This window comes from Chlamydotis macqueenii, chromosome Z, assembly GCF_036417535.1.
Source record: "Chlamydotis macqueenii isolate bChlMac1 chromosome Z, bChlMac1.mat, whole genome shotgun sequence".
NCBI classification, from domain to species: domain Eukaryota; kingdom Metazoa; phylum Chordata; class Aves; order Otidiformes; family Otididae; genus Chlamydotis; species Chlamydotis macqueenii.
This window is the reverse complement of record NC_141593.1, coordinates 20,409,180-20,435,066: the sequence shown is the minus strand read 5'-3', so window position 1 is coordinate 20,435,066 and position 25,887 is coordinate 20,409,180. Positions and strand designations below refer to the sequence as shown.

Genomic DNA, 25,887 nt, shown 5'->3' with positions numbered 1-25,887 from the left:
ATTTATTTATTTATTTTAAAATCAGCACCTTCAAACATTCAAACTCAACCTGACTTCTACCAACATCAACAATTGACCATAAACTTCACCAGGAAGTCTGATCAAAGGACAATGTGTCCTTCCAGTACCCTTGCCAACGCCCAATGCCAGGCAGGAAGCATCAGCTAACTTCTAATGAAAGGCTCAAGTGACTGAATCAAGGAGTAAAGCTGAAGTTATTTAAGTATGCCTAAAAACCTACGCCAAGATGGAAATGACAAAGTGGCCATTTGCCTAGGAGTTGGCAGACAGCATATCTGGGCAAGCAAGCAAGGCCTTATTAAGCAGAGTCTGTATTTACATATTTTTTATGTCCTAAAATTCTCCATAACTACAATCCCGGATTGCTACCTACCTATGAAATAAATGAGATCATAGATTAAAACATTTTTTAAAAGACGTAAATGTATGCCACTCCCAGATTACTCTGAACAGACAACACAAAGCATGCAAAGACCCATCTCACTCTCTTTATTGATATTTTAGTTTTCTGACATCCTAGAAGGCAACAAGACAGGAAGTCAACATTATTTTAGAACATAATGGTAACATCAACCCCAAACTCAATGTCTGATTTATCTCTGCACAAATATATGTTGCCAGGGACATCTGCTCTTCCTTCTGCAGCCTAGGAACTAGGCCTATTGTAACTCTAGTCTGACTTAAAAATCCCCTTCAAGTTTTGCACATTCACATTTCTTTTTTAAAGATGCATGCTTCACCTGGAAAGGGGGATGTGTTTAATTTCAGTGAAACTCAAGGTGAAATCCCAGTAAAAACAGGGCAGCAGCTTGCAAACTGCACACAAGGAGTCAAGTTGGAGAGATTAATCCAATTAACAGCAATTTTGAGGGAATTTGCTAAGCACCAGTAGAAGGAATCCTACTGGAGTGGGGAAGAAATGGACAGTTTAGCAACATAAACAGAAGCTGGAGGTGGAAAAACCAAATTAAGTTCTACCCTTGGCCTACCACACATCTGAAGTCATTGAAATGTATTTGCAATTGAAACCATGGTACACTATCAACATATTTTGATACTGTAAGAGGCGGCAGAGCAGTTCAGGACTAAAACAATAGGGTTTCAGTCTTTTTTGCCTTCAATTGCAAATACAGCAGCTGTATTTGGCTCTTGAAGGCAACTGGTGGTGAGGCTGTAAGGTGCAACTACAGCTTTTTGGGAGTGGCATCTATAATTATGAGGAAAAAGAAGTAAACTAATAAATTAAATCTAAAATAGTGCTTATTCAACGCTGCAGGCAGAGAGATTCCACCTCCTCTACCTTCAGATAGGTGCTGTTAAGAAAATGACGTTAATATGAAACACTGATGAAACAAGAAGAGGAGCCACTAAGAAAATTTAATAAAACTTTTTATGTTTATTGGCAGTGTGTGGCAAGACCGCTACAGGTAACAGATGGAGAACACATTTCTGCCTCTCCCACCACCTACAAGTTCAACCCACATAAGCAACGAAGCATGAGACCCTCCAGTTCTCAGTATGGTGGATTACAATTTTGCGGCATCCATGTCCAGCTAACCATGTGCCCTCCTTGGCAAAAACTGTTATTCCCCAGCAAGCCAAAGGCATCATAAAAGTGACATCCTAAAAGGGTTGTTACACTTGAAGATAAAGTAGTTATACCTACACCCTCTCTGACAGAGCTTTGCCAGTGCTGAAGTTAAGGTTTTCCACCACAGAAGTTTATAATCTCAACCAGACTGCTAGTGCTTTGTTAGCCTAATGCCTCATTTAGAGTGAATACGACTTAAGGTAAACAGGTTATATCTAGCCTTTGCCTCAATAGCCAAAATGCAATAAGTCATGGTAATCTTTAACCTTTAACAGTGGAAAACTTAAGTTTCTCTTTTAAAGTTTTCTTTCTAAATGAGACGTGTAATTCTTGCTTGGATTTAATTTCATTCAGCTTGATTTTGGACCTTTAGAATTTATCAAGAGCATTATGGTCTTTAACTCTCTCTTCTGCAGTGTTTCCATATAATCTGTAAGATGTTTCATTTGTTTGTTACTATATTTATTTATATGTTTCATACCTCATAAGTCAGGCATAGAATATTGACCAGAACACATCCCAAGACAGACTCCCTTAAAGTCTAAACTTCCAGACTGAGTGAGAGCACAGGTAACTACTCAAAGTTCCACGAACCACAAGGTGATTCCATTTAGGCTGTGTGCCTTCAGCTTGCTTTGAGAAAACCCCAAGACAGCATCCAAAACCTTGCTGCAGCTAAGATACACATTAATCCCTTCAGTCACACACACAGTGAATATCTTTCAGAGAAACAAATTAGATTTACCACTGTATTTTTAAAAATTCAGGTTGTCTTATCACTTCTACCTTTTACACACTTACTCACCAACTGGTTAGTAGTTTGTTCCGGTACCTACACCTAGGAAAGCAATGCTTGTGGTTATTTAACATTCTTTCCACTCACCTACCCACCTTTAAAATATTGGTGACATTTACATCCAAGTTGTTTTGAATTTCCCTTCCCTACCACAAATTCCTATAGATTTTGAGAACTTCTGAAGCAGTAGTTCAAAACTGTGTCAGCAAGTTTCTGGAACACCTTAGAGCAGGTGTTCTCAGACCTTATCAATTTAACTACTCCTTTCCCATTTCAGTCTGTGTTCCTCTCTCCATTGTACAACTAAGCCATGTATCTGGTCATAATCAACCTTTCTTGTAATGCAGTGTTAATTGTTTTAGCTCTCTTATTTGATCTCCTTTCCTGCTCAGTATTGGACTTCTCGTTTCCTTTGTTGCTATCTTCTCATACTCTTACTGAATATTCTCTTTTTGCCTTCTATTTCTCCCTAGTTGTGAATCCATTTCTTCCTTAACTTCCCCAGTTTAGCACCAGTAGCTTATTACTTACCGTCGGTTATGTAGCTATGTTTCCAGTTTTTGCTTAATTCTTTTTAGATCCTCAGGTACTTACAACCTGTTGCAATTGTATTTGTTTCATATCATGTTTCCTCTCCTTCAACTGCAATTGTCTCACACTGTAGATCAGAAATTCAATTTCACCCAACCTTAACTGAACAAGCAAAATTGTGAAAAAGTCTAACTTGTTTTGCGTAGTACCAAAGTAAAGTTTCTTTCCACCCGAAATATGTAATTGTTTCTTCATTATTATACATATGAACACCTAAATGAAGGTCTGTGCATTTACCCAGTTCATCCCAGAGCTGCCTATACTTGTCAGTCATTGTAGTTCCTTGTTGTCTCCAAAGTGACAGACGAGGGTCGGCCATGAACTGTTCTGTTATCAACGTCAACATGCGAGCTCCATTTGAATCTCTCATCTTTAGCATCTCTCGCACCTAGGAAATGAGTCTTTTAATACAAACTTGAAAAAAACAAAGAAATTACAGTAGAAACAATATGCTGCAGTGTTAAACGTTCCACATCTGTTAAAAAAAAATGTAATTTACATATCTGATGTGAAGTTTTTAAGTAGAAAAAAGTAGTCTGCCTTCCCAATTTTAACAATTTGTGGTTTCAGTATCCCATTGCAATTCTTCAAGGACACTTATTCCACAAGTAAATCCACAAGTGCATAACGCAAACTGCTGCGAGACCAGAATTTCTACAGGTTTCTCCAATATTTCAGGAGTGGGAAAGACAAGAACAGCAAAGCTGTAGACACTTAAAATGTTACTTCATACCCTTAAACTGACCTCAAGACACATGAGATTGTGGTCCACTGCTGTAGGTCGCATTATTAAGTTGTCTTGTTTTAGAACATGAGGACTTTGAATAAGACTCAAGTACAGACTGTCTTGAGGAACAGGGGAGATTAAAAAAGGGAAGGTTTAGAGGACACAACACACCTTTGCAAAAAGCAAATTGAGCTGCTTCCCTGATCCATGGTATCCGCCCTGGGAGAGGAAGAGTTTAACCTGTTCTTGGACCTGTTCCTCATCCAAATGCCAGCAGTTTTCATCATCTATGCTAGCACCTGCTGTTGGGTCAGGAGCACCTGCAAACAGCAAGAAAAGAAACCACTGCATTCAATATAAAAAGAGGTTCATGGGTTCAGGGGAGAGGAGTACTGCAGAGGCTTTTTGATTTCTGTTTCATCCTGGTTTGAATATCTCAGCTTTAATCTAAACATTTTTAAAAAGACACTTAAATTTCTCCTCAGTAGTCATACGCACTTAGAAATGACAGCCTATGAAAAGATATTTAAAGAAAAAAAATTTTACAATAAAATATTAAAATCAAGGCAAGTTTTTTTCCTCCCATCTCAGTAGCTATACTAGAATGCTTATACAAGGAAAAATAGAACTTGCATAGTATTTCTACAACTCTGATATTAAAACCACTCTCCCCAAAACATCTATGTAATTCCTGTACCTTCAGCAATCTTGCTCAGGTTTAAGTGACTGCTAGTGAGCGCTGCTATTGATGAACATGAGGAAAATCATCACCTCGGTGCGTCTGAGCTGTGATGGTTCTGCAAAGCTAAACAAAGAGTAAAAAAATCCCCAAACAAATCCAAAGTCTTAAAGCACTAAAGGCATTTCCATCATAAATAAGAGTTACAGCTCTGTAAGACTGTGGTGCTTCCAAAGGAGCATTTTTACATAAGCAATCAGCACAGTTAATTCAGCGCAATTCTACTTGAATTAGTTTAGTGTGGACTGAAGTTACCAGATTTACATCAGGCAGTGCTTTGGCCACAGTCTGCTCTACCTCAAATTTTGCAGTTGAGATCACTGATTGGCCACTGGTGGCCTCTTCTAAAGGCTGACAAAATTAACTAAAACAACTTCTTGCACCATCTAGCAATCTACATTTTTCTGAAGAAGCCTGCACATCCACTGGATATTTTTTAAAAAGCATTCAAATTGAAAAGGCCAAAAAGCACTCAGACTACCAGGGAAATAACTTGAGGTAGTACATCACCATAGTTATGTAAAGCATGACCAAGACTCAAGTTAACTTGACATTTTGATTTTGAGCTTATCAAAACTGTGTAATCTGTACCTCCATCAGGTTTTGAGATGTTAGAAACTGAATCACATTACATATTCTATCACTTAAATCCAAGTCCATGTTACCTCCGCAGCAAGAAAAAAGGATACTGGCAGAGAAGGAAAACCACAGTCAAATTTGCAAAAACTTGCATTTTCAAAGAAGTCCTGAGAACTTGAGAAGCAAAGATAGCTACAACTCTTCAGATGTATAGGAATTAAACATCAATTCTATTGATTCAAGCCTTCATTTCACAATTGCAGCTCTGCTGTGTAGGTGAAGCTTTTAAGTAGTCACAGGGCATGCTGGAATCTTTATTCAATGACAATACAACTGAAAGATTTAAAGGGTCAGAGGGATGCCTTGTCTACTAGTTGCTGAGAGTGAAAAAATTCTTCCAGCTCAGCAATGTCCTAAACTCCCTCCAACTTCAGAGCCTACAGCTGGAATCACTGTGCTGCTCTATATACATACACATACACACACATTTAGACTAATAAGAAATTGTGTCCTTGAAGAAGGCAAACTCTCCTGCCTTCCACAGGAACTGTAACAGTGTCTCAGAAGGCAGGAATCAAGTCCAAGACAGTACAAAAACCAAGGAATGAAAAACTTCCCCTCCTGTGAGTGCTTCTACATTAGTTTTAAGGGGCTTTCAATTCAGTCATCTATATGAAACACATACTGATAAGTCTTCAGTTGCAAAGAACAAGATAAAAAGGGAAATCAAGCCACACAAGAACAAGCAGTGCAGCTGTTGCACAGACCCAAGTTTGCAGTATCATCTTGCAAATAGTTTAAATATTTAATTGTTCTAAAACACAGAGAAAATACCTGAGAAAAAAACTATATAAAGTACCAACACAAAAAATACATTTATTTATCCCTCACTTCAATGGAGATTTATCTTCAAATAATCTTGATATGGCTAGTTTCAAACTGAATTTAAAATAGCCCAAGATTCCTCAGCTAAGCTTCCCTATTTAGGAAAAAAACCCCACAAAATTCCTTCTGTAACTGTTTACATTTTATCAAAAGCTCATCAGTTAGTTTGTGCTAGAAAGTTAAGTTTCTACACAGCTACTATAGATTCTTTAACAAGTGGGTTTTTTTACAGGAAAAAGGGCACCCACCGCCCCAGGCCAGCAACACTGCTCCCATCAAGGCCTCTTCTTCCAGCACAGTCCCAAGTCTACCTTCCCCAGGGGCTCACCACCACTATACTTAGACCAGCACTATTTCCATGCCTGTAGGGTAGAAGACTGTCTTGGGCAACAGACAGGATTTCCACAGACACTTCTTCTGAAGACATGGGAGTGGGTGAGTAGATGAGAAACTGAGTAAGGAACAGCAGTCAGCTGCCTTAGGAGGAGCTGCGAGATGAAGTCAGCAGGAAGGCTCACGCTCACCAGGCAGAGCTGAAGGCTCAACCCAAAGGCGGTGGCTTGGCTCGGGGTACAACACGGGCCCAAAGAGGCACTGTGAGGCTGCGGCAGATGGACGGTTTGGCTGCGGAGAGGAACACGGGCAGCCTGGAATTTAATCTCTGCAGTGCAGTTTGGTACCAAGACCAAATCCTATTCCCCACTTCTAAACTGGGGATAAGTGTTCTACAGGGGTGGCATGAGCATATATTAGTTCATATTCAAACTATGAAAGTGAAAAGCACTATATAATTATCCTAAATATTAAAACGTGTAATGAAAGTGTGTCAGTTTATAGATACTAACATATTACTCTCCCTCCCTCCAACCTCTGGCTTTTTTAACTTCTATCATGACTGGTCTTCGAAATAGGTTTTACATCATGTACTTACAGTTAAATACAATACATAAGCTATTTATACTCAGTATAGGTATACAGCCACACATACTTATACTCTTTCACAAAAACTACTAAATTGCAATCTTAGCAATCAAAGCAGGAATATTGTGCACAACTGTTTGTAACACTGAACACCCAAAGAAAATTTGAAAACAGGGTGAAAGTCTTATACTTACGGTAACAGTAGGTTATATGTTCAATATAATCAACTCCCAAGTTCTAACATGCAAAAGCATTTTAAAAAATAATCACTCTGATCATTTACATGGCAATTTTAAAAGCAACTGCTTTCAAAATGAGTAACCACATTCATGGTGTTGTATACAGAGAACTTAACCCCAAAAAGAGGTTAGAAGCAAAGTAAGGAGCACTGACTAAAATAGAATCGAAACTACCCAGGTGTAGATCAACAGTGAAATTTGGGCAAAACAACCGGAAGTAGTCTTTCAGGCAAACTGCTTCCCTGATATTTATTTCTGAAGTATCACAAGAGTTGTTTTAATCTTCACATGAAACCATGCCAAATTACTCACTCATAGCTATACTGAAACTTTTTTGAACTTCATTTTACAAAAATCTTATTAATTTAAGTATACAAATGAACTGTAGATCAGTTAAATTTTAATGTCATGCCATGGCAGCATTAAGGAGAAGATATGGAAAAATTCTTACAAATAAAAAGCATGACCTACTGAGTACTATGCAAAGATTGAATGGTCTCAGCTAGAAACCAGTACTGCTGTATGCTGATTCAGAACAGTAGCTGATTCCCTAAACTTAGTGTGCTCGGAATTATTCTAAACAATAATTACATAAACCCAAAGATCTTAAAATTAATGATTCAAAAATATTATTACGCCTTTGATACCCCAAATGATTCAAAGTTGAGACATAAGTCACTTCATCTTGTACTTAATTTCAGAACTCTTGGGTGGAATAACACCTGTTCTGCAGCACACAGCATCAAAGAAAAACAGTAACTGCTGTGAAGCAGCCACTGCTAACAACAGAGAATATAAAGACAGGACAGGCTACACTGTTGAAGTTAAACCCCCAACAAGTTTTTAACTTTAAAAAAATTATTTTCCTTCTGCCTGCACATACAGCAAAACACTAACTTATCTGCTGACAATATCTAACCTCTCCTGCTAAAATCCAGGTCTCAAACATTAGATAGTAATAAGTTTAAAAGTCTACTTGTGTGTGGCAAATAAATGAAAATAATGCATGCTAGTCTCTACTGATAAAGAAGTTTTTATTTCTACTTTCCACATCTCAAAACATAACAAATTTTATTTTAGTATTTAATATAGCTGAAAAACTTTCCTAAAAAGATTAATTTCATAAATTATTTTTTCATGTTATTTTGTGGCTATCAATCTTTCATTTTATTTTACATTGTACTAATTTACTTCCACTGAATTTCTGAAATTTCTCTAGTTTTGTCTAGTCTTGTCATTACTTGTTTCCCAGATCAGGTTCACAAAAAAAATTTCATACCAAACACTGGAGCACTTCACTTTAATCCTTTCATCGTCTTTCTTAAAAGCAAACTCATCTGCCACTTCCCATATTCTTTTGCAACTAGTTTCTCAATCAATTTTTCTGGTTTAAGCAGGGCCATATGAAAGATACTGTAATTCTTTTAATAGCAAATCATCTTCAACATTAAACACTCCCTCTTCCAGTACATTGGCAATACATGGTGTTCTGTTGTTCAGGCCTACCCTACTCTACAATCTTCCACTAAAGTCTCCATCATTTTGGTTAAATGCACTAAGTTCATATTAACACACACTCATCTGTACCTCTGGATTGCCCTCTGGAACTTACAATATATAGAAACTGCACTTTTCTTTAAAAGTAATTTTTTTTTTAATAAATGTTTCCTTCTTGAATGCTTCCACTGACCCTCCTAATATACATTACAGATTAATGTTTGCAGGGGATGTACCAAGATCTGCCTGGAAAAACAGAAACAACTACCCGGACAGAGGTATCTCTGCTTCTGAGAAGACAGATGCACTTAAATCGCTTTCTCCCAGGTCCTCCCTCTTAAATTTCAGTTCATCCGCATGTGGTTTTCTACTGGCAAGCAACTCAGTCAGAGAACTGGACAATGGGCGAAAGTCTGGAGAAATTCATATAGTTCTTCCAAGAGCCAAGATTGCAACAGTAGCACTAAACGCTCAAGAAAGGAACAGCACAGTTTAAAAGGAAAAAGTGAAATTCGGTCGATAGACTGTCCTTGTACCAATAAAAGGCAGACTTTTTCACTATGCATATAACAGATCAATGCTAATATGAAATTAATATGCAAACAGACCTCCTTTTCTGCCCCTCCCTCCCGCTCGAATCTTGCAGTTACTTTCATATTTCCACTTAACTTCTAGGAAAATAGTTTGACCTTCCAACCAATTTATTTAAGCGAAAGTTTCATACCTAAGAAAAGACAGATCCAAGATTATAAACTCTGCTGATAATTAAACTGTTCTCTTCCTAGCCTTACACACTTGCCAGCTTCCTCTGCTACAATGGTACAAATATTAACAGGGAGGGAAAAAGCCTCAGCTAAGCAGTATTCAAATGTACATCCAGCTTTCTGAGTCAGTACCCCTAAATTGAAACCCAATGGGAAGCCAACAGTTACGCAGCACAGACATAAGTGTACCACTTGCTGCAGCAGATAAGACCTCAGAGATCTCAGAGTTTTGAAGTCATCAGGAACATGTACAGCTATAGCAGTATCACAGGAGATCAGAAAACAACAAATTTCAAATCTAAGAGGTGCTTTTGAGCTCTAAAAACATGCAGAGTCCTCTTGTAATGTAATCACCACCAAGTGAAAATTAGCATGGCAGTTACAAAAGAGGATTCCCAATAAATCACTCTGCTCTCCTGAATAAATAGTGAACAGACAACATATTCCTACGCTTCTAACAGCATCCCCTTATTTTTTTCCTGCAATGAGGCTCAGTCATGAAGCAAGAAAGACTACTGCATCATTTGTATCCACCTCAACAGATTTTGTCATTTCAAAACCCACGTCACTTCCCTAGTTGCCCCAGTAATCTTCTTCCCAGTCATCAAATGCTACATAAGACGGAATTTTGAGCAACTGAACAAATATCCAATTCACCTTTTGGGAAAGGAAGGTACTGCAGTGTTGTTCCATCTCCCTGGCGAGCTCATAAGCAAGTCAACAAGAACACTGTGGTCAGAGCTCTTCAAAGTCCCAGATCATTCTTACTCCTCTTACTTTTTGTACGTTTTTCCCCTTATTTATCTGAGCTGTCAAGCAGCGTTCAATATAATTCCTCTTCAAACACTAGTTTAGCAAAGTTAAATTGTTCAAAGCAAGACAGGTCTATAAGACAGTTTTGTATTACAAACTGAACATCTGCAGCACAGGAGATATGACAAAGTGAATGGTGATCTTATGTTCACCAGCCTATGCTATTAGAACCAGGGGTCGATTTCTCTTGGCTAGCTATTATTTTTATTTGAGGAATTTTATTAAAGATCAAAATAACAGAACTACAGTATGAATCCCAGAAAAATGCTTACTTGCTACATAATCAGAGGAACTTGAATCTTGTAATTTTTAACATTGTAAAAAAAAAAATCAGACCATGGTTTTATGGGAGTCAGTAAAAGCAGGAGGCTATAGATCCTTTTTTGTAATGCAGCTGTCTTCTTATTAAGAAATACCAACAGTCAATAAAGACATACTGCAATCTCATTTACTAGGAAAATAGCAACTATGTAAGAAATATTTTAGTTTTGTATGCATTTTTAAACTACTGAAATTCATTGCAAAATTTAATAATTGATCATCAGTTTAGTTTTTTGTTTCCTATTCTTTTTGCTCTTTGAGCTGTGATATAAACATCAAATATTTCTCTAAAAATACTTTAAATACTAATGAGATATTTTGACAATAAGGAAATACCTGACAAAGACCAACATGCCTATGATTAGCATAATTACAGACTTAACATTGATCAAGTTTAAGCACTGTCTGCAACAGCTTGTAATTTCTTACACATTAGCCACAGCTAATACATCCATGTACAGCAATCATCTGGCTTCCTTTCCCACTCCTGCCTTCTGCTTTTCTCATCACCCTTCATTGAATCTTATGTGACACTTACACTCACCATAGGCGTTTTAGAAAAGACAGGAAGGGGAGACGAGGAGGGGGTGTTGCTCTCTATATCCACAACTGGCTGAAGTGCGTGGAGCTCCTCCTGGGAATGGAGGAGGAGCTGACAGAGAGCTTATGGGTCAAGATTAGAGGACGGGGAAGGACAGGGGACGTTACGGTGGGGGTCTGTTACAGGCCGCCTGGCCAGAAGGACAGAGCAGATGAAGTGCTCTATAGGCAGATAGGAGCAGCCTCACGGCCACAGGCCCTGGTCCTCATGGGGGACTTCAACCACCCTGACATCTGTTGGAGAGACAACACGGCAGGGCACAGGCAGTCCAGGAGGTTCCTGGAATGCGTGGACGATAACTTCCTCCTGCAGGCGATAGAGGAGCCGACAAGGAGGGGTGCCATGCTCGACCTTGTGCTCACCAACAGGGAGGGACTGGTGGGGGATGTGAAACTGAAGGACAGCCTTGGCTGCAGCGACCACGACACGGTGGAGTTCAAGATCCATGGGGCAGCGAGGAAACTACACGGCAAGCTCTCTGCCCTAGACTTCAGGAAGGCGGACTTTGGCCTCTTCAGGGACCTGGTGGGCAAAGTGCCATGGGAGGTGGCCCTGGAGGGAAGAGGGGCCCAGGAAAGTTGGTCCATATTCAAGGAGCACCTCCTCCAAGCTCAGCAGAGGTGCATCCCAATGAAGAATAAGTCGGACAAAAAGGCCAGGAGGCCTGCGTGGATGAGCAAGGAGCTCCTGGACCAACAGAAAGTAAAGAAGGAAGCCTATAGAGGGTGAAGCGGAGACAGGTAGCCTGGAAGGACTACAAAGATGCTGTGCGAGTGGCCAGGGATCAGGTGAGGAAGGCCAAAGCCCTGACAGAACTGAATCTGGCCAGAGATATAAAAAGCAACAAGAAAAGCTTCTATAGGTATGTAGGGGACAAAGGAAAGTCCAAGGAGAATGTAGGCCCCCTCCGGAAGGAAACCAGTGTCCTGGTTACCCGGGACATGGAGAAGGCTGAGGTACTCAATGACTTTTTTTGCCTCAGTCTTCACCAATAAGGGCTCTTGTCTCACCACCCAAGCTGTGGAAGGTACAAGCAGGGACTGCGAGAATGAAGAGCCGCCCACTGTACTCAAAGAGCATGTTTGGGAACATCTGAGGAACTTAAAGGTGCACAAGTCCATGGGACCTGATGAGATCCATCCGCGGGTCCTGAGGGAACTGGCGGATGAAGTTGCCAAGCCACTGGCTATCGTATTTGAGAAATCTTGGTGGTCTGGTGAGGTCCCCAATGACTGGAAGAGAGGGAACATAACCCCCATTTTTAAAAAGGGGAACAAGGAGGATCTGGGCAACTACAGGCCAGTCAGCCTCACCTCTGTGCCTGGCAAGGTCATGGAGCAGATTCTCCTGGAAACCATGCTAAGGCACATGGTGAGCAAGGAGGTGGTTGGAGACAGCCAACATGGCTTCACCAAAGGCAGATCGTGCCTGACCAATTTGGTGGCCTTCTATGATGGGGTGACAGCATCGGTGGACAAGAGACGAGCAACGGATATCATCTACCTGGACTTGTGCAAAGCTTTTGACACTGTCCCGCATGACATCCTTCTCTCTAAACTAGAGAGACATGGGTTTGATGGACGGACCACTTGGTGGATAAGGAGTTGGCTGGATGGCCGCACTCAGAGAGTGGTGGTCAACGGCTCAATGTCCATGTGGAGACCAGTCACGAGTGGGGTCCCTCAGGGGTCCGTGCTGGGCCCAGCCCTGTTCAACATCTTTGTCGGCGACATGGACAGTGGGATAGAGTGCACCCTCAGCAAGTTTGCCAATGACACCAAGTTGTGTGGTGCCATCAACACGCTGGAAGGGAGGGATGCCATCCAGAGGGACCTTGACAGGCTGGAGAGGTGGGCCTGTGCCAACTTCATCAAGTTCAACCAGGCCAAGTGCAAGGTCCTGCACCTGGGTCACGACAATCCCAGGCACAAATACAGGCTGGGCGGGGAATGGATTGAGAGCAGCTCTGAGGAGAAGGACTTGGGAGTGCTGGTGATGAGAAGCTCAACATGAGCAGGCAATGCACCCTTGCGGCTCAGAAGGCCAACCACATCCTGGGCTGCATCAAGAGGAGTGTGGCCAGCAGGTCGAGGGAGGTGATTCTCCCCCTCTACTCTGCCCTGGTGAGACTCCACCTGGAGTACTGTGTCCAGTTCTGGAGCCCCCAACACAAGAAGGACATGGACCAGTTGGACAAGGTCCAGGAGGGCCACAAAGATGGTAAGAGGGCTGGAGCACCTCTCTTATGAGGACAGGCTGAGAGAGTTGGGGCTGTTCAGCCTGGAGAAGAGGAGGCTTCGGGGAGACCTGATAGTGGTCTTCCAGTACCTCAAGGGGGTCTACAAGAAAGATGGGGAGAGGCTGTTCAGTAAGGCCTGTTGTGATAGGACGAGGGGTAAGGGTTTTAAAATAGAGGGAGGTAGATTTAGATTTGATATTAGGAAAAAATTTTTTTTACACTGAGGGTTGTAGAACACTGGAACAGGTTTCCCAGAGAGGTGGTGGAAGCCCCATCCCTGGAAACGTTCAAGGCCAGGCTGGATACGGCTCTGAGCAACCTGATCTAGTCGGGGATGTCCCTGCTCCTTGCAGGGGGGTTGGACTAGATGACCTTTGAAGGTCCCTTCCAACTCTAACCATTCTATGATTCTATGCTTCTATAATTCTTCCTTCCCCTTAATTCTTTACGTTCAGGCTATTACCAACTCTCATGCAACACACGTCTTCATCTTACAACATCTGAGCATCTTCCTTTATTGCTTAACATCCTGCATCTGCTTTAGCTTCCATTTCTTTCCACTGTCACCAGGCAGCTCTGCCAATTACCTTCTCATTATGTTCCATAACAACTATGGCATCCACCTTGCCTCTGGCCACATCCCCACAGCCCCCAAGGCCAAAACAGCACTGCTCCCAAAACTCACCTTCTTGCAGCAACACCAGCCTGGGCCTGCCAGCATCATCAGACACTAAGGAAGAGGCTAGGCTGCAGATGAGTCCTGTTATTGGAAAGATGCCCTTCTTGTGTTCTGCCTACATTGTATCTAACACACACAAGTTTTTCTTTCTCTATGATTAAGCAGCTTCATTGTGTTTGTACTGCAAATTCTTCGGGATAGCAGTCAGCCCTCAAATATCTAACACACAAGAGGCATTCCTCCGAATGAACAAACAAAAAAGATATTTTTAGATATTTAACTTATTCTTCCCCTCTAAGCTGCCCTTACATTTACAGCTCTGGTCACCTCAGAGGACAATTCTATCAGTTGAAGTTACAGGAACATAGGACTCTAATAAACCAGCTAGATCACCACTAGCTCACAACTATCCACTTGAAGTTCAGCAGGGTCCATAGAAAAGCCACCTCAGAAGCCTCAAGTCACACCAAGCACCCTTTAACAAACATAAGGACGTTCCGTACAAGAAACTGAGAGCCATTAAAACCACATGCAGCAGAAAGAACAGGAAAGATCAAGACCTTTGCTGATGCGGCAGGCTGCTGCAGCACTAAGGAAAAAGGCATTGAAATACAGGTTTTCTGTTTCTCCTGACTTCATATAGAAACCAAATCCCAAAGGATAATAAAAGTATATTTAATGAATGAAAAAAAAACAGTTAACATCTACTTGCTTTTAAGCTTTGCCATTAAAACATAATTACACAATCAAAATGTCAGAAGATAAGTTCAAAAATAACAAAATAATAAAAACATGTCATTGGTAAGTTGGTAAGATAGTTCCTTTAATTAATATGGCTATAAAAAGAACAGCACTACTCAGTTTTTCATAGCTCATGGAAAACACAAGCATGAAGCAGCTCAGGCCACATTAACAGTGCTGGAGATATCAAGCCAATTGCTTATGAATTCTTCTCTTTTCCAAGAAGTATTGCTTCCTAAACTTCTTAAAGCAAAAGTTCAATTATAAAACCCTCTTTAGTAAACACTACAGAATCACAGAATAATTCATGTCAGAAAGGACCTCAGCAGGTCAGATTCCTGAATGCCACAAAAAAGCTCAAGACCAAAGAAGGAATGAAGTGAAGGAAGAACAAGTATCAAACTCACCATGAACTTGATTGATTTCTGAATTTTGAGACAGAATTTCATCTGCTAATTTTTGAGCAGTTGGCAAAACTTCTGTGTGGTGCACTGTGATCAAATACTGTACAAATTTTTGTAGTTGGTCTCTGTTCATTTGAAAGAGTGTCTCTGAAATGGGAAGATGTAGTTTGACCTGATCTGGCTTACGGATCCGGTATAAAGAGAGTGCCACAACGTGGGCACAGTAAAATATGTCCTTGTTTCCACAGCTACAGGTCACTGAGGTAATCTTGCAACGATCAAAGCTGATAGCTACATTGCAAACAGTTTCTGGCTCCGATTGCATTGCAGGCTCTGTCACCGTGCCACTCAAGTGGAAACCTGTGCAAGGGAAAAAAAGATAACTTAATATAAGTAAAATACTGTATGTCATTATCAATAACATTTTGTTAATAGAGTGAAAGTCACTATTTCTGAGAAACTATATATCTTAAGAATTTGTTTTTATTACAAATGATTAACTCTTTTGTATGTACACTTTTAATCCCCAATAAAATCAAAAGCGGGGTAAGAAAGCTAGTTTACAAGCCCTCTTTGCCATTCTATCACAACATTCATAAGAGTTTGATAGTGAGAAAAATGTTTGTTTACTTAATGATAGTTACAGAAGCAGAGTTGCATCTGATTAAGACCTTAAACTCCTTGTACTTCAAGTTTGCAGCAATTTTACAAACCCCACACTAGGGAGGCCCGGCACCTACCAGTCAATTTAACCTCTTTCAATAAGTAAGAGGGAAGCCGTGCACTCTAGTGGCACGAACCCAGGTCCTAGTCTCAACTCTGCCACTGACTCACTGATACAACTCACTTAACCTCTTTGCTTTCACCTCTCCCACCACTGAGCTCCTGTTAAAGCTCACCTTCACCCACACAATCCAGTACGACGGCTATGTTTGTGTAGCTCTCTGGAGACGCAAAAAGCTGCAGTTACCAACATACAGGATACCAGATTGGTAACACTGAATAAGACACGCAAGCACTCTATCCGAAGTCTGCATCATTGTCTGGTTTTCCATTCAGCTTGATGAAGCACAAGCTAAAAGCTAGGTTTTCTTGTATTGTAAGAAGGTATGGTATACCATAAGAAAGATGCTCACTTCAGCAACGATGCCCCTAGTCGACACAGTACCCTGTTGAACCAAGGTTGCAGACTCTGGAGGGCAGACCCAAACTCACCTCTGTTTGCCCAACACAAAGGCTCAGGTTTGGCTCTCAATACTTTATCACTGAATTTGGAGGTTTCTTTTGGATTTTATGTAAGTATGACCTTGATTTTGGCTCAAGCATTAAGTCAGAGGCAAAGATAAAGGGCAATACAACCAAATTTCATATGCCGTATCAGTATTAAACTTGAACAAACACTGCATACAAAATCTGGGATGGACACTACAAGTAAGGTGTTACACATTAACTATTTAGAACAGAAATAATGTAAAACAATACTCAAAGTCAAAAACTGATTTAGTATTCTTGAAATACCATAAAAGTCCAGTGTAGGAAGCAGTATCACAGGAAAATGGGGGGGTTTGCGGGAGTGGGGGAGATATGTAGACATCGCACTAGTCCAAAATGTTGTATTTCCAATTATTTTCTAAAAAGCTCTTGAAGTTACAGGAAATGAAAAGCTCTCATTTTTTCCATCTGTTTACACTGTACATTTCAGAGCAGGTTGTGCAGTCAGCATCACTGTGTTGATTACATTCAACTGCAGTACTCTGATACTCTACCCTGAAGAAGGTCATATGCGCACACTAACCTCAACTTTGGAAGAGGATGTTTACCATTTAAAGTAGCTAAGAGTAGAGAATGAAGAGTCAGTAAGCTGTAAAGAGCAGAGAGGAAGGAGGGTGGACAAACAAGCTCAGGCATGTGCACTCTTGCTTTTGTCTCCATGCAACACTTGCACACAGAATGGGAACGGAATTGCCCCTTGCATGATGAGCTCCTTCTTCTGCCTATCCCTTTAGTTTTTAAATAGTCATGGCATGCTCCAGTAAGTGCCTTCTCTCAAAAAGAGAGACTTGGTTAAAACTAAGCCAGGTCTATTTCGGGTTAACTTTCATTAAGTGAAAGGAAATTTTTCTTTTTAATATCACTTCCCTATGAGGCACACATGAAACCCCCTCTCCTCTACGAGTTGAGGAAAAGCCTAACACTTGAACACTGAAAAGGCCTGATCCCACTCCTTCCTACTCTCAGCAGGTACCTGAACTCGTACTAATTCCAACAGAAAATCTTATTCTATTAAACATCTTGTAAAAAAAAAAAAAGGAAACCTCAACCAGCTACTTCAATATTCTTCCTTTTAATTTCTTAGTATACAACTCAAGCATTCAAAAGTTAAAGTCTTCCTGGAAAAATGAATGTCTCTAGAAAAACTCAATTATCAGCAGGCCTGCCTATAATTCCCTACACTGTTCAGACACAAACATGGCCGATGGCTCCCCCTCCCTCTCCACTGAGGTTTTTTGAGAATTCATGTTACAACATTTATAAACATGTATCCTGGTCTAAACAATGGCAGCACTACTACAGTCAAGTTACCTAATCTGCCCTTCTTAAATTACAGATAGTTTAAACCACAACATCAGCTGCCCTTGCTGTCTAAAACGTAGAAGCTCTCTATTAACTGTACTGCAATGATGAACTATGCCTGCTAGTCATTAAACATTATCTTCCTCCTCTTTTTCTGTTTGTGTTTTTAAAGAAATAAATTGTTGTTAGTAAGTACGACCTCTAAAAAGGTTTCAACACACCAGAGAAAGCATTTCAGGAAATTTCAACTCAGAAGTCCTGGTAGGGCTGTTAAAATCTGACCTACCAGGCTTCAAACGCCACCTTCTCCACTGCCCCAACACTGCAGGGTACTCAACAGACCAGGCTGTTCCTCTCCCAGAGACACAGCCTTATGTTTTTTTTAACCTGACCATCTAACATTCTCCAAATAAAGTACAAAAAGTTAGTACCAGGTAAAAAAAACTCGTGCACTGTGCTTTGCTAGAAAGCTTTCACCAGTGGTAATTTATAGCCTGCTGAGATCAATGACATTACATGCTCCTGGAAGAAGGCAAAAGAAATCACCTGTGTGAGGACTCAAAGACAATGACATTTCACTAACAGATCCAAAGGAGCAGAAAAAGTCTTTTCAGTTAAAAGCCCTCACTCCAAACAGATATTTTGCTTCAAAAATTTAAATTCCTCTTTTACTCAAAGTTAGAAACCTTTGCTGGAAATATTTATCCATTCCAAAAAAAAAACCTCAACACTACTAATGTTTCACTTTTAAACTAAAAAGCTCGTTCATTATTAAAGACAACAAAAGAGTTGCAGGCAGAAAAGTGTGTTCGCTACAGAAGCTATTTATAGAGCAAGCATGTTTCACCTTTTCCCTTCAGCTGCTGCAGTTCAAAATGTTTTACTGTTTTCAAACCAGCACATGACCAGTAATTCAAGCTCTGCTGACATTTTCAATATGCAGAGGGTTTGCATTCTGCAAAAATTTGTTTAGAAAAGCAGTTGGAGCACTAAGATAATATATCAAATGAAGCTCTTTAACAAAGTGATTTTGCTTCTGTTGAACACTCATCTCAAAGAAACCACAAAAAATATTTAACAGCCAAAAAACTAGTGATTTCAGCTGCCATACTTTTGGAAGGGCACCATGCCAAAGTGCCATCAGGAGGAAAGCATTAAGAAGTCAGTTAATTTTACAAAGTATTTTTTTCCAAAATCTCTTTGACAGCATCTGATCCATTAGCTAAAAACATTCTGGGACTGTAAGGCTGCCTGAAAAATTACAATTCACATTACTACATTGTAGTATTTACCAGCACAACTACATATACTTGTCATAAAAAAAAATACTTTAAAATAAAACAAAAGAAACTTCAGACTCTAAGGCACTAAAAGGAGAAGTTATGGCAGCATACTGAGAAGCAGCAGTAGGTCTGCTTTTGCTCAAGTCAAAAACAAATTTTGAAATAGTGAGTTATACTAATCCAATGGGATAAGCAGCAAAGTTACTGTACCAAATAAGCATCATCAATGATATCTCAGAAGTTTAATTCATTTCTAGAGTCACCTAGTGCTACAAAGCATCCTCCTCAATATAATGAAGTCCAAAAATGCAATTTAAAAGACAGACTAAAATTAACAAAAACTATCAGAACAACAAGCTACGTGAAATGCTAGAGATGGAATTACGCTGAGATTATATAGTGGTGTGCTTCAAGGAAATAAAACAAGACTAGAATATAACTTTTAAATTAACTATAAATAGTAATTCAATCTAAAAGTTTAGATTGCTGGTTTCTTTTCAATCCGTAATTTAGAATTCAAAATTCTAAGATGTTCCTGTAGACAAAGGAAATGAAATTAAAGAAAAAACCTCATTCAAGGGAAGCCACATCCATTTGTGTTCCAGTCAACAATACAGCAAGCTATTATGGAGTGAACTTAATGTAAAAAATTCTTCCTCAATAAACTTCCAGCTACCTATTCAAAAATACCAATAACATGAGATCAAAACAAACACATTAACAGCTTAAAAAGTAGCACACAGTTCTTACAAACATACAATAACAGTACTTCAAGTAAATGTAATAAAAAATGCAAACCTGTATTGCATATGTCAAAAATGTATCTGTGCTGTCAAGAAATCCAGTGGTTACAAAAAGAATCACTTTAAGTGAACACTTGCAATGGAAAGCTTTGATTGAAATGCAACCATACATCACCACTGGGTATTGTTTATCCTTTACAGAAAATATAAAAATGTCAGAATTGGATTACAGAAATACCCTAAAACTTAAAAAAACAGTGCTTTTCAACAGCATTCTGACATGTAACTTTTGAGAACACCATGCACGCCTCATCCACTGCACACACATTATCCTAAAATTAGGAAATACGCTACCAACTGTATTTGGAAAATGAATGTGTTCCTTAATATAGATCCACTGATCCCTTTTCCAAGCAGTTTACAAGAACCACATACATACTTCTAGTCAGGAAAACGCATGAGCTGTTTTACATTCACATTACATGCACATGAGGTTACATAAAAAGAAAAAAATGGAAGAGCTTGTTCTGGGAGTTGGGGAGTCTTCAGTGTGTAAGACCTATGAAGGTAACCTTCTGCTATGTAATTTTACATTGGTAATTAGAATCATAATCTATCTTTAAAAGTTTAAAAGTCATTTGAATTAACTTACAGGCCTATGAGTTAAGATTTATTCAGACTACTATATTACTTGGCAAACACATAATCACTGTGTAAAGTGAAAAACATCTGATTCATCTTGCCTGCCAAACAGCAACTACTTATGGAAAGTAGTTTCCAACTATGCCCATTAGCCATTTTTTCGTAACTTAGATCAGTGGTTGCATTTTTTTCCCCAAGATAAGCAAAAGTCTAAACCATGTTTACCTCATTCAAATTTTGTCTTTTAAGAGCGGTTTTCCTTGAAGATGGTAAAGTAGCATCCTATATTCAATTCTGTCTGAACTTTGGAACACTCTCAGATCAACAACACACTTTGAAATTATTATGAAGTCAAAAGTTTGCACGCCACCACTCAGCCTGAAGCTAATGTTAACAGCTTATTTATAAACCAGAGAAAACACTGATTTAAAATGGAAAATACTTACCCATAGTACCTTAAACATGCCAGTACAAGAGTAATGAGGAGTGGAAAAAAACTAATTAACAAGAGCAGCACATAAGATATTTACTGTATGTAACCAATGCACACAGTATAGAAGACCTTATGTTCTGCCACCTAGAAAAAAGCTTGGCATTACCACTGCACCCAAACATTAAGAGAAGACCCATCACAACCAACCACCCAGATTCCATTACTCCCTTTCATGAAGACAATAGTTAGGATTTGATATTTCGGGACTTTTGCAAGAAAAAGAGAGTGGAAGGAGCCTTAAATAACTAACTCTGCGCATACACTCCATTGACAACTCGGAAGTTCACTACTGCTGGCACACATCCAAGAACGTGCATGCTCTAATGATGCCAGCACTAGCAACTTGAACAGCAAGATTTATTTGTCCTAGCACTGTTAATTCAACAATCACATTTAAAAAAAAATCTTCCAGGACTTCCTTCGACAGCCAAAGCCTTCAAGTCTGAAAACTGTTCAGCTAATTACATTCATTAGCCAAAGGCCTCCACTAACTCCTCAAGCCAGGGTGCTCAAAAGCAGCTGCTTATCATTGTGGTCCAAGCAGGGGTCATGGATGAGATACACCTATCCAGACTACTCTTCCCTAAAGAGAAGGAAAGGCAGTTAAAACAGCAAACAACAGCAAAATGCCTTCCCCTGCCCAACAGCCATATAAGATCTGGACTATTTTAACACAGACGCAAACTGCAGCAGCTCGTGCTGTCTGGAGGTGGAGTCACTGAATAAAACATGCATCCCACAAACACGGCCTCAAGGGACCCTCAAGGTTTCACTGCTATCCCTGTGGTTAAACAGCTTGCAACCCAGCCCCCATGAACCCCATATGAACTACAAAATGACCTTCTCATCAGCACTGCTCACAGTCTCAGATCACTTCTCTACAAAACCTTAAAGTTGTCTGCATGTAAACTCAATTAATATGGACATCATCAACCCCATTTGTAACATTAGCTTTGTGGGCAAAGCAAAAGCAGCAAGATCTTGGTATAAATAAGACATGTGTTAAAAAAATGCCTTCTAGACAGCAGTAACAAAATTCTCCCTCTAGCCCAGTGATACTCAAATTGTGATCTAGGCTGCTATGACAAACAATGCTTATGGCTCACAAAGCAGAAGCAGAGCAGAAGCAGGCAAGTCACTTCAATTAAAGCCTTAACATAGTGCCAAGCATTCGCTAGAAGTGTGAATGCTGACTCCTGTCAGGTCAAGAAGGCTAGCAATTCATGGCCACAGGCCACTATCAGGTATACAGCCCAAGCCTTTTTGGTTTTGTGGGTTTTGTTGTTGGGTTTTTTTGTTTGTTTGTTTGTTTTTTTAAAGGGCATCAGTTTAAAATGACCTTTGCTCCTTTATGCCAAGAATTTAACAGCTCCTCTCTCGGTACAACATATTATAAGTGCAGCAGTAAACGAAAAAAAAAATCTCAATGTAAGCCTGGAAACCCTGAAGCTGATTGATAGAAAAGTACAGTTTACTATGAGACATCAGCAGACAGGAGATTTATTTATATGTATGACAATTTTTCTAATAATATACCTCACAGAAATCACGTGACAGCTATTAAAAATCAACAGTGCCAAAGAAATACTAAGCTTTGTAGGATGTGGGCAAACTAACATTTTATGATTTATGATGCATGAAATACAGTAAGCCTCCAACTTCGGAGGGAGACTTAATAGGCTATCTGAGCTGAGGGAAAGCATCTGGATCCACCATACAGCAGCTTGCTGCAACACAAGCATGAAGTGGGACACATCAAAACTACACCAGTGCTGAAGAGAAACTGGAAGTAAATTCAAAACAAAGGGTAAGGAAAAGAGTAATTAATACTCATTAAAGTTGCTAGAAGTGGAGTTACTCCAAAATAATCAAGCTTTCAACTAACCATGCTGCACAGACCATCCAGTTAATGTACACTGAAGTGTTTATAAGTGAACTGTAATGGAATATGAACATAGGCCAGCATCAGGCATACGTTTACATTCAGTCATAACAAAGGATGGAAACAAGAGGTTAAGACAGATTACTAATCTACAAACCTTCACCCTGCTGGTGAACTTCAAAGGCCCTTGTTTTTTGAAAAGCAAACAGACTGAGACAGCAGGATGTGCAGTCTGCAAGGATCTGCAACCCAGGAATGCGCTCAGGGTGCCCAAGAACAAGGACTGATTACGACCAGTCTTCAGAGGATCAGTGCAAAGGCATCTGTTGCTAGCTTTTGAGAAGGACTTTGCTCTACTATGGTGAGCAGAAACTGGCATCTCTCCTGCAGGAAGGAGGCAGCAGAGATTCATCCCATAGCCCAGGCTACCTCCCAAGGTGATGCCATTTCAGCTTTTACTGCTACTCAGTTTTCACATCAGATTTGCAGGGAGAAATTATGCTTACTTGCTACAGCACAAGAATAAATATCACAAATGGGAGAGTGACTGCAAATGAGGAAGAGCAACAAAACCAAGCAAACTCAGATTAAACCTCCTGCTTTCATTAAAATATCCTTAAAGCACTAAAACAATAGGCTGCTCTTACATTCATGAAAGCAAATACTTGGAGACTACCAGTTGTTTTAAGCAACTTAGAAGATTCCTTGCCTGTCAAAACATATAATAAGGTCGTTTTTTAAAGCTTCTATTTACATTTTTATTGCTAAGAGGAGAAATTTTCTGTATTACATGTCTACAGTTAAAGGCTTACCTTCAATTAAGAATCATCTGTCTCCATCAAAAGGAAGTAATAAATGAAATCATCTGAGACTGAAGAAAACCTCCAGTAAGGTCTGCTTATTTTTAAGGGAGGGAAAGAGAGGATAAGCTCAGTCTAACCAAAATCTTTTTTTTTTGTTTTGAAATTTCCCTCCAGCAATCCAACCAGATCTCTACTCTTTTCACACTCTTTAGTACTGCTACCACATGGCCTTTGCTTACATCACACGGGCTGCATCAGCTTTATTTTATTCTCTTAGGGCTCATCTTTGACTTAATTTGCACAGTGTCTCTGTAAGGCTCCAACATTGCTCAGCTTTTACAATTAAAGCATAATTAGCACTAGTTATCTACATGGCATTTCAAAGAAACCAAATTCAAATAACATAGGTCACAGAATAGCACAGAGCTTCATCACCGGATGGATGAAAGCAAGAAGGAAAAACCTTTAAAAATTACATCCTGCTTGACTCATAAACACTGCTTTATCATCAGGAAAAACTGCTTTCTCATCTTCTTGATAAGGGTGTGATGAAATTCTAACTGTATTTTTTAATGGGAAGTGGATAAAATCCTCAAAAGGAAGACAACAGCAATCACTGACATAAACTTGGGAAGAGGTTTTTTTAAAAACTAGAAAAAACTGCTTCCTGAAAAAGTGTGTCTGGACTTTCAGTCATACTTACAGTTTGGGAAAACCCAGCACAGGATGTCTGAATAACAGGCATCCTGCAGTAAAAGGTATTTAGGTCATTCCAACAACACAGAACATTTCCCTGATTAAGTAATTTAAGACTGCACTCAAACAGTTCAAGTTCAAGCTAAGCAAAAGCATAAGCCAATGTAATTTTGAAACTAAGTTGACCTTCCATCAGGAAATGTTACACTTGGCCTAAAGGAGGAAATTGCCACTCCCATTTCCATTACTAGTTGTGGAATAAATAATTTTCTTTTGTTTAAAAAGGGGAGGGGAAAAGAAGAGAAAATAAGAGACCAATGCTGTACTTGGGCCAAATGAAAAGCAGCATTAAAACTCCCAGAAGGTAAGGGAGACCCTTTCTTTATAGCCTTGATTCTATTCTTTCACTTGTATACTAAATAGTCCCAAAGATTTAATTTTTAGCATTTACAAAATGTTTTTATTGCTTTAATTTTTCAATGTGTGTGTATTACTGCAAGAGTCAGGATGTTCACTGAGCTCCTGTTTTATTCATAATCAAAGGGGAAGAGAAAAATAGGTTTTTAAGTGCAGAAACAACAATTGCTACGTAGGACCTTCGGAGGGGCTCAGTTCATTTTGGACTAAGTTTTACACGACAAATGTTTTCTGCAACTTCTTCTGGTCACCAGAAGATTACAAGGGATTCCAGCAAAAATAATGAAGTACAACGCAGCACTTCCTGACAAAGCAGCAGTGAAAAAGCCGCTAAAACCACAGTGTTGAGAGACTTCCAGGATGAAAGTCTAAAAAACCACCAGTATCACAAATGAGTCACCCTTGCGTGGCTAAAGCCAACATCAGGGGAAGCATCTTTTTTTCTAGCTCTCTGGCCAGCTGCAGTGGAGTTCCAGGGAACTATTGTAATAACAATAAAAGTGTTTTTAAAAGGTCATGCAAAGGTCACTTATACATCAGAATATCCTTGATAAGACTGGCACACAGCCTAAACCCATACAAGTGTACATATTGTATGAAATATGTTTCTCGTGGTTCAGTTTTTCATACGGTTGCTAGGCTAGATCCTAATTCACTTCTCCCAGTTCCACTTATTACTCAATGAAATCAAATCAATATACAGAAGCGCACCCCATCATCAAAACTGCCTGATAAGACTTGCCATACTAGACTTTTCCATATAGGTGCGCATCATCTCTTTCCAGACACAAGCTGCAGATGGCATAGGCTATGTAAAATAAATGGATTTCCAAAGGCACAGACAACTGTGTGCAAGTTGCTCACATATTTTTATATTTATATAAATACCAGTTAGCACAAGCAAAAGTAATGCATAGTCCCAGGCCCTAATTTCTTGGCATCTCTAATTTCCGGGAGCTGCATGCACAGCAAGCACTTGGAGTAAGTATCAGTGGCTGCATGCAGGTGAGGGAGCCTGAGGTACGTTCTTCTAAGCCAATGCTAGCATATTCAGAGCACACCGCTGCTCCTCAAACAATGTAGGTAAGATTAATACACAATTTTCTTGAAGAGGTAATTTAGGAGCCCACCCCTTCCTCTAAAGCCACACGCTAATTCTTCTTGAATGAACAAGGCATACCATTCCTCCTTGCTAGAGCCAAGAAA

At 39.7% G+C, this 25,887-nt stretch overlaps 1 protein-coding gene across 1 annotated transcript in view; it reads right to left on the bottom strand.

Moving 5' to 3' along the window:
• ZSWIM6 (zinc finger SWIM-type containing 6) overlaps nt 1-25,887 on the bottom strand; it is a 118,567-nt gene that overhangs the window by 39,743 nt on the left and 52,937 nt on the right. Inside the window, exons 2-4 of the mRNA XM_086770195.1 lie at nt 15,152-15,508; nt 3,898-4,046; nt 3,237-3,387 (exon numbers count right to left, since the gene is read on the bottom strand). Coding sequence (XP_086626321.1) covers nt 3,237-3,387; nt 3,898-4,046; nt 15,152-15,508 — 657 coding nt within the window. The remainder of the gene's footprint in view (nt 1-3,236; nt 3,388-3,897; nt 4,047-15,151; nt 15,509-25,887) is intronic.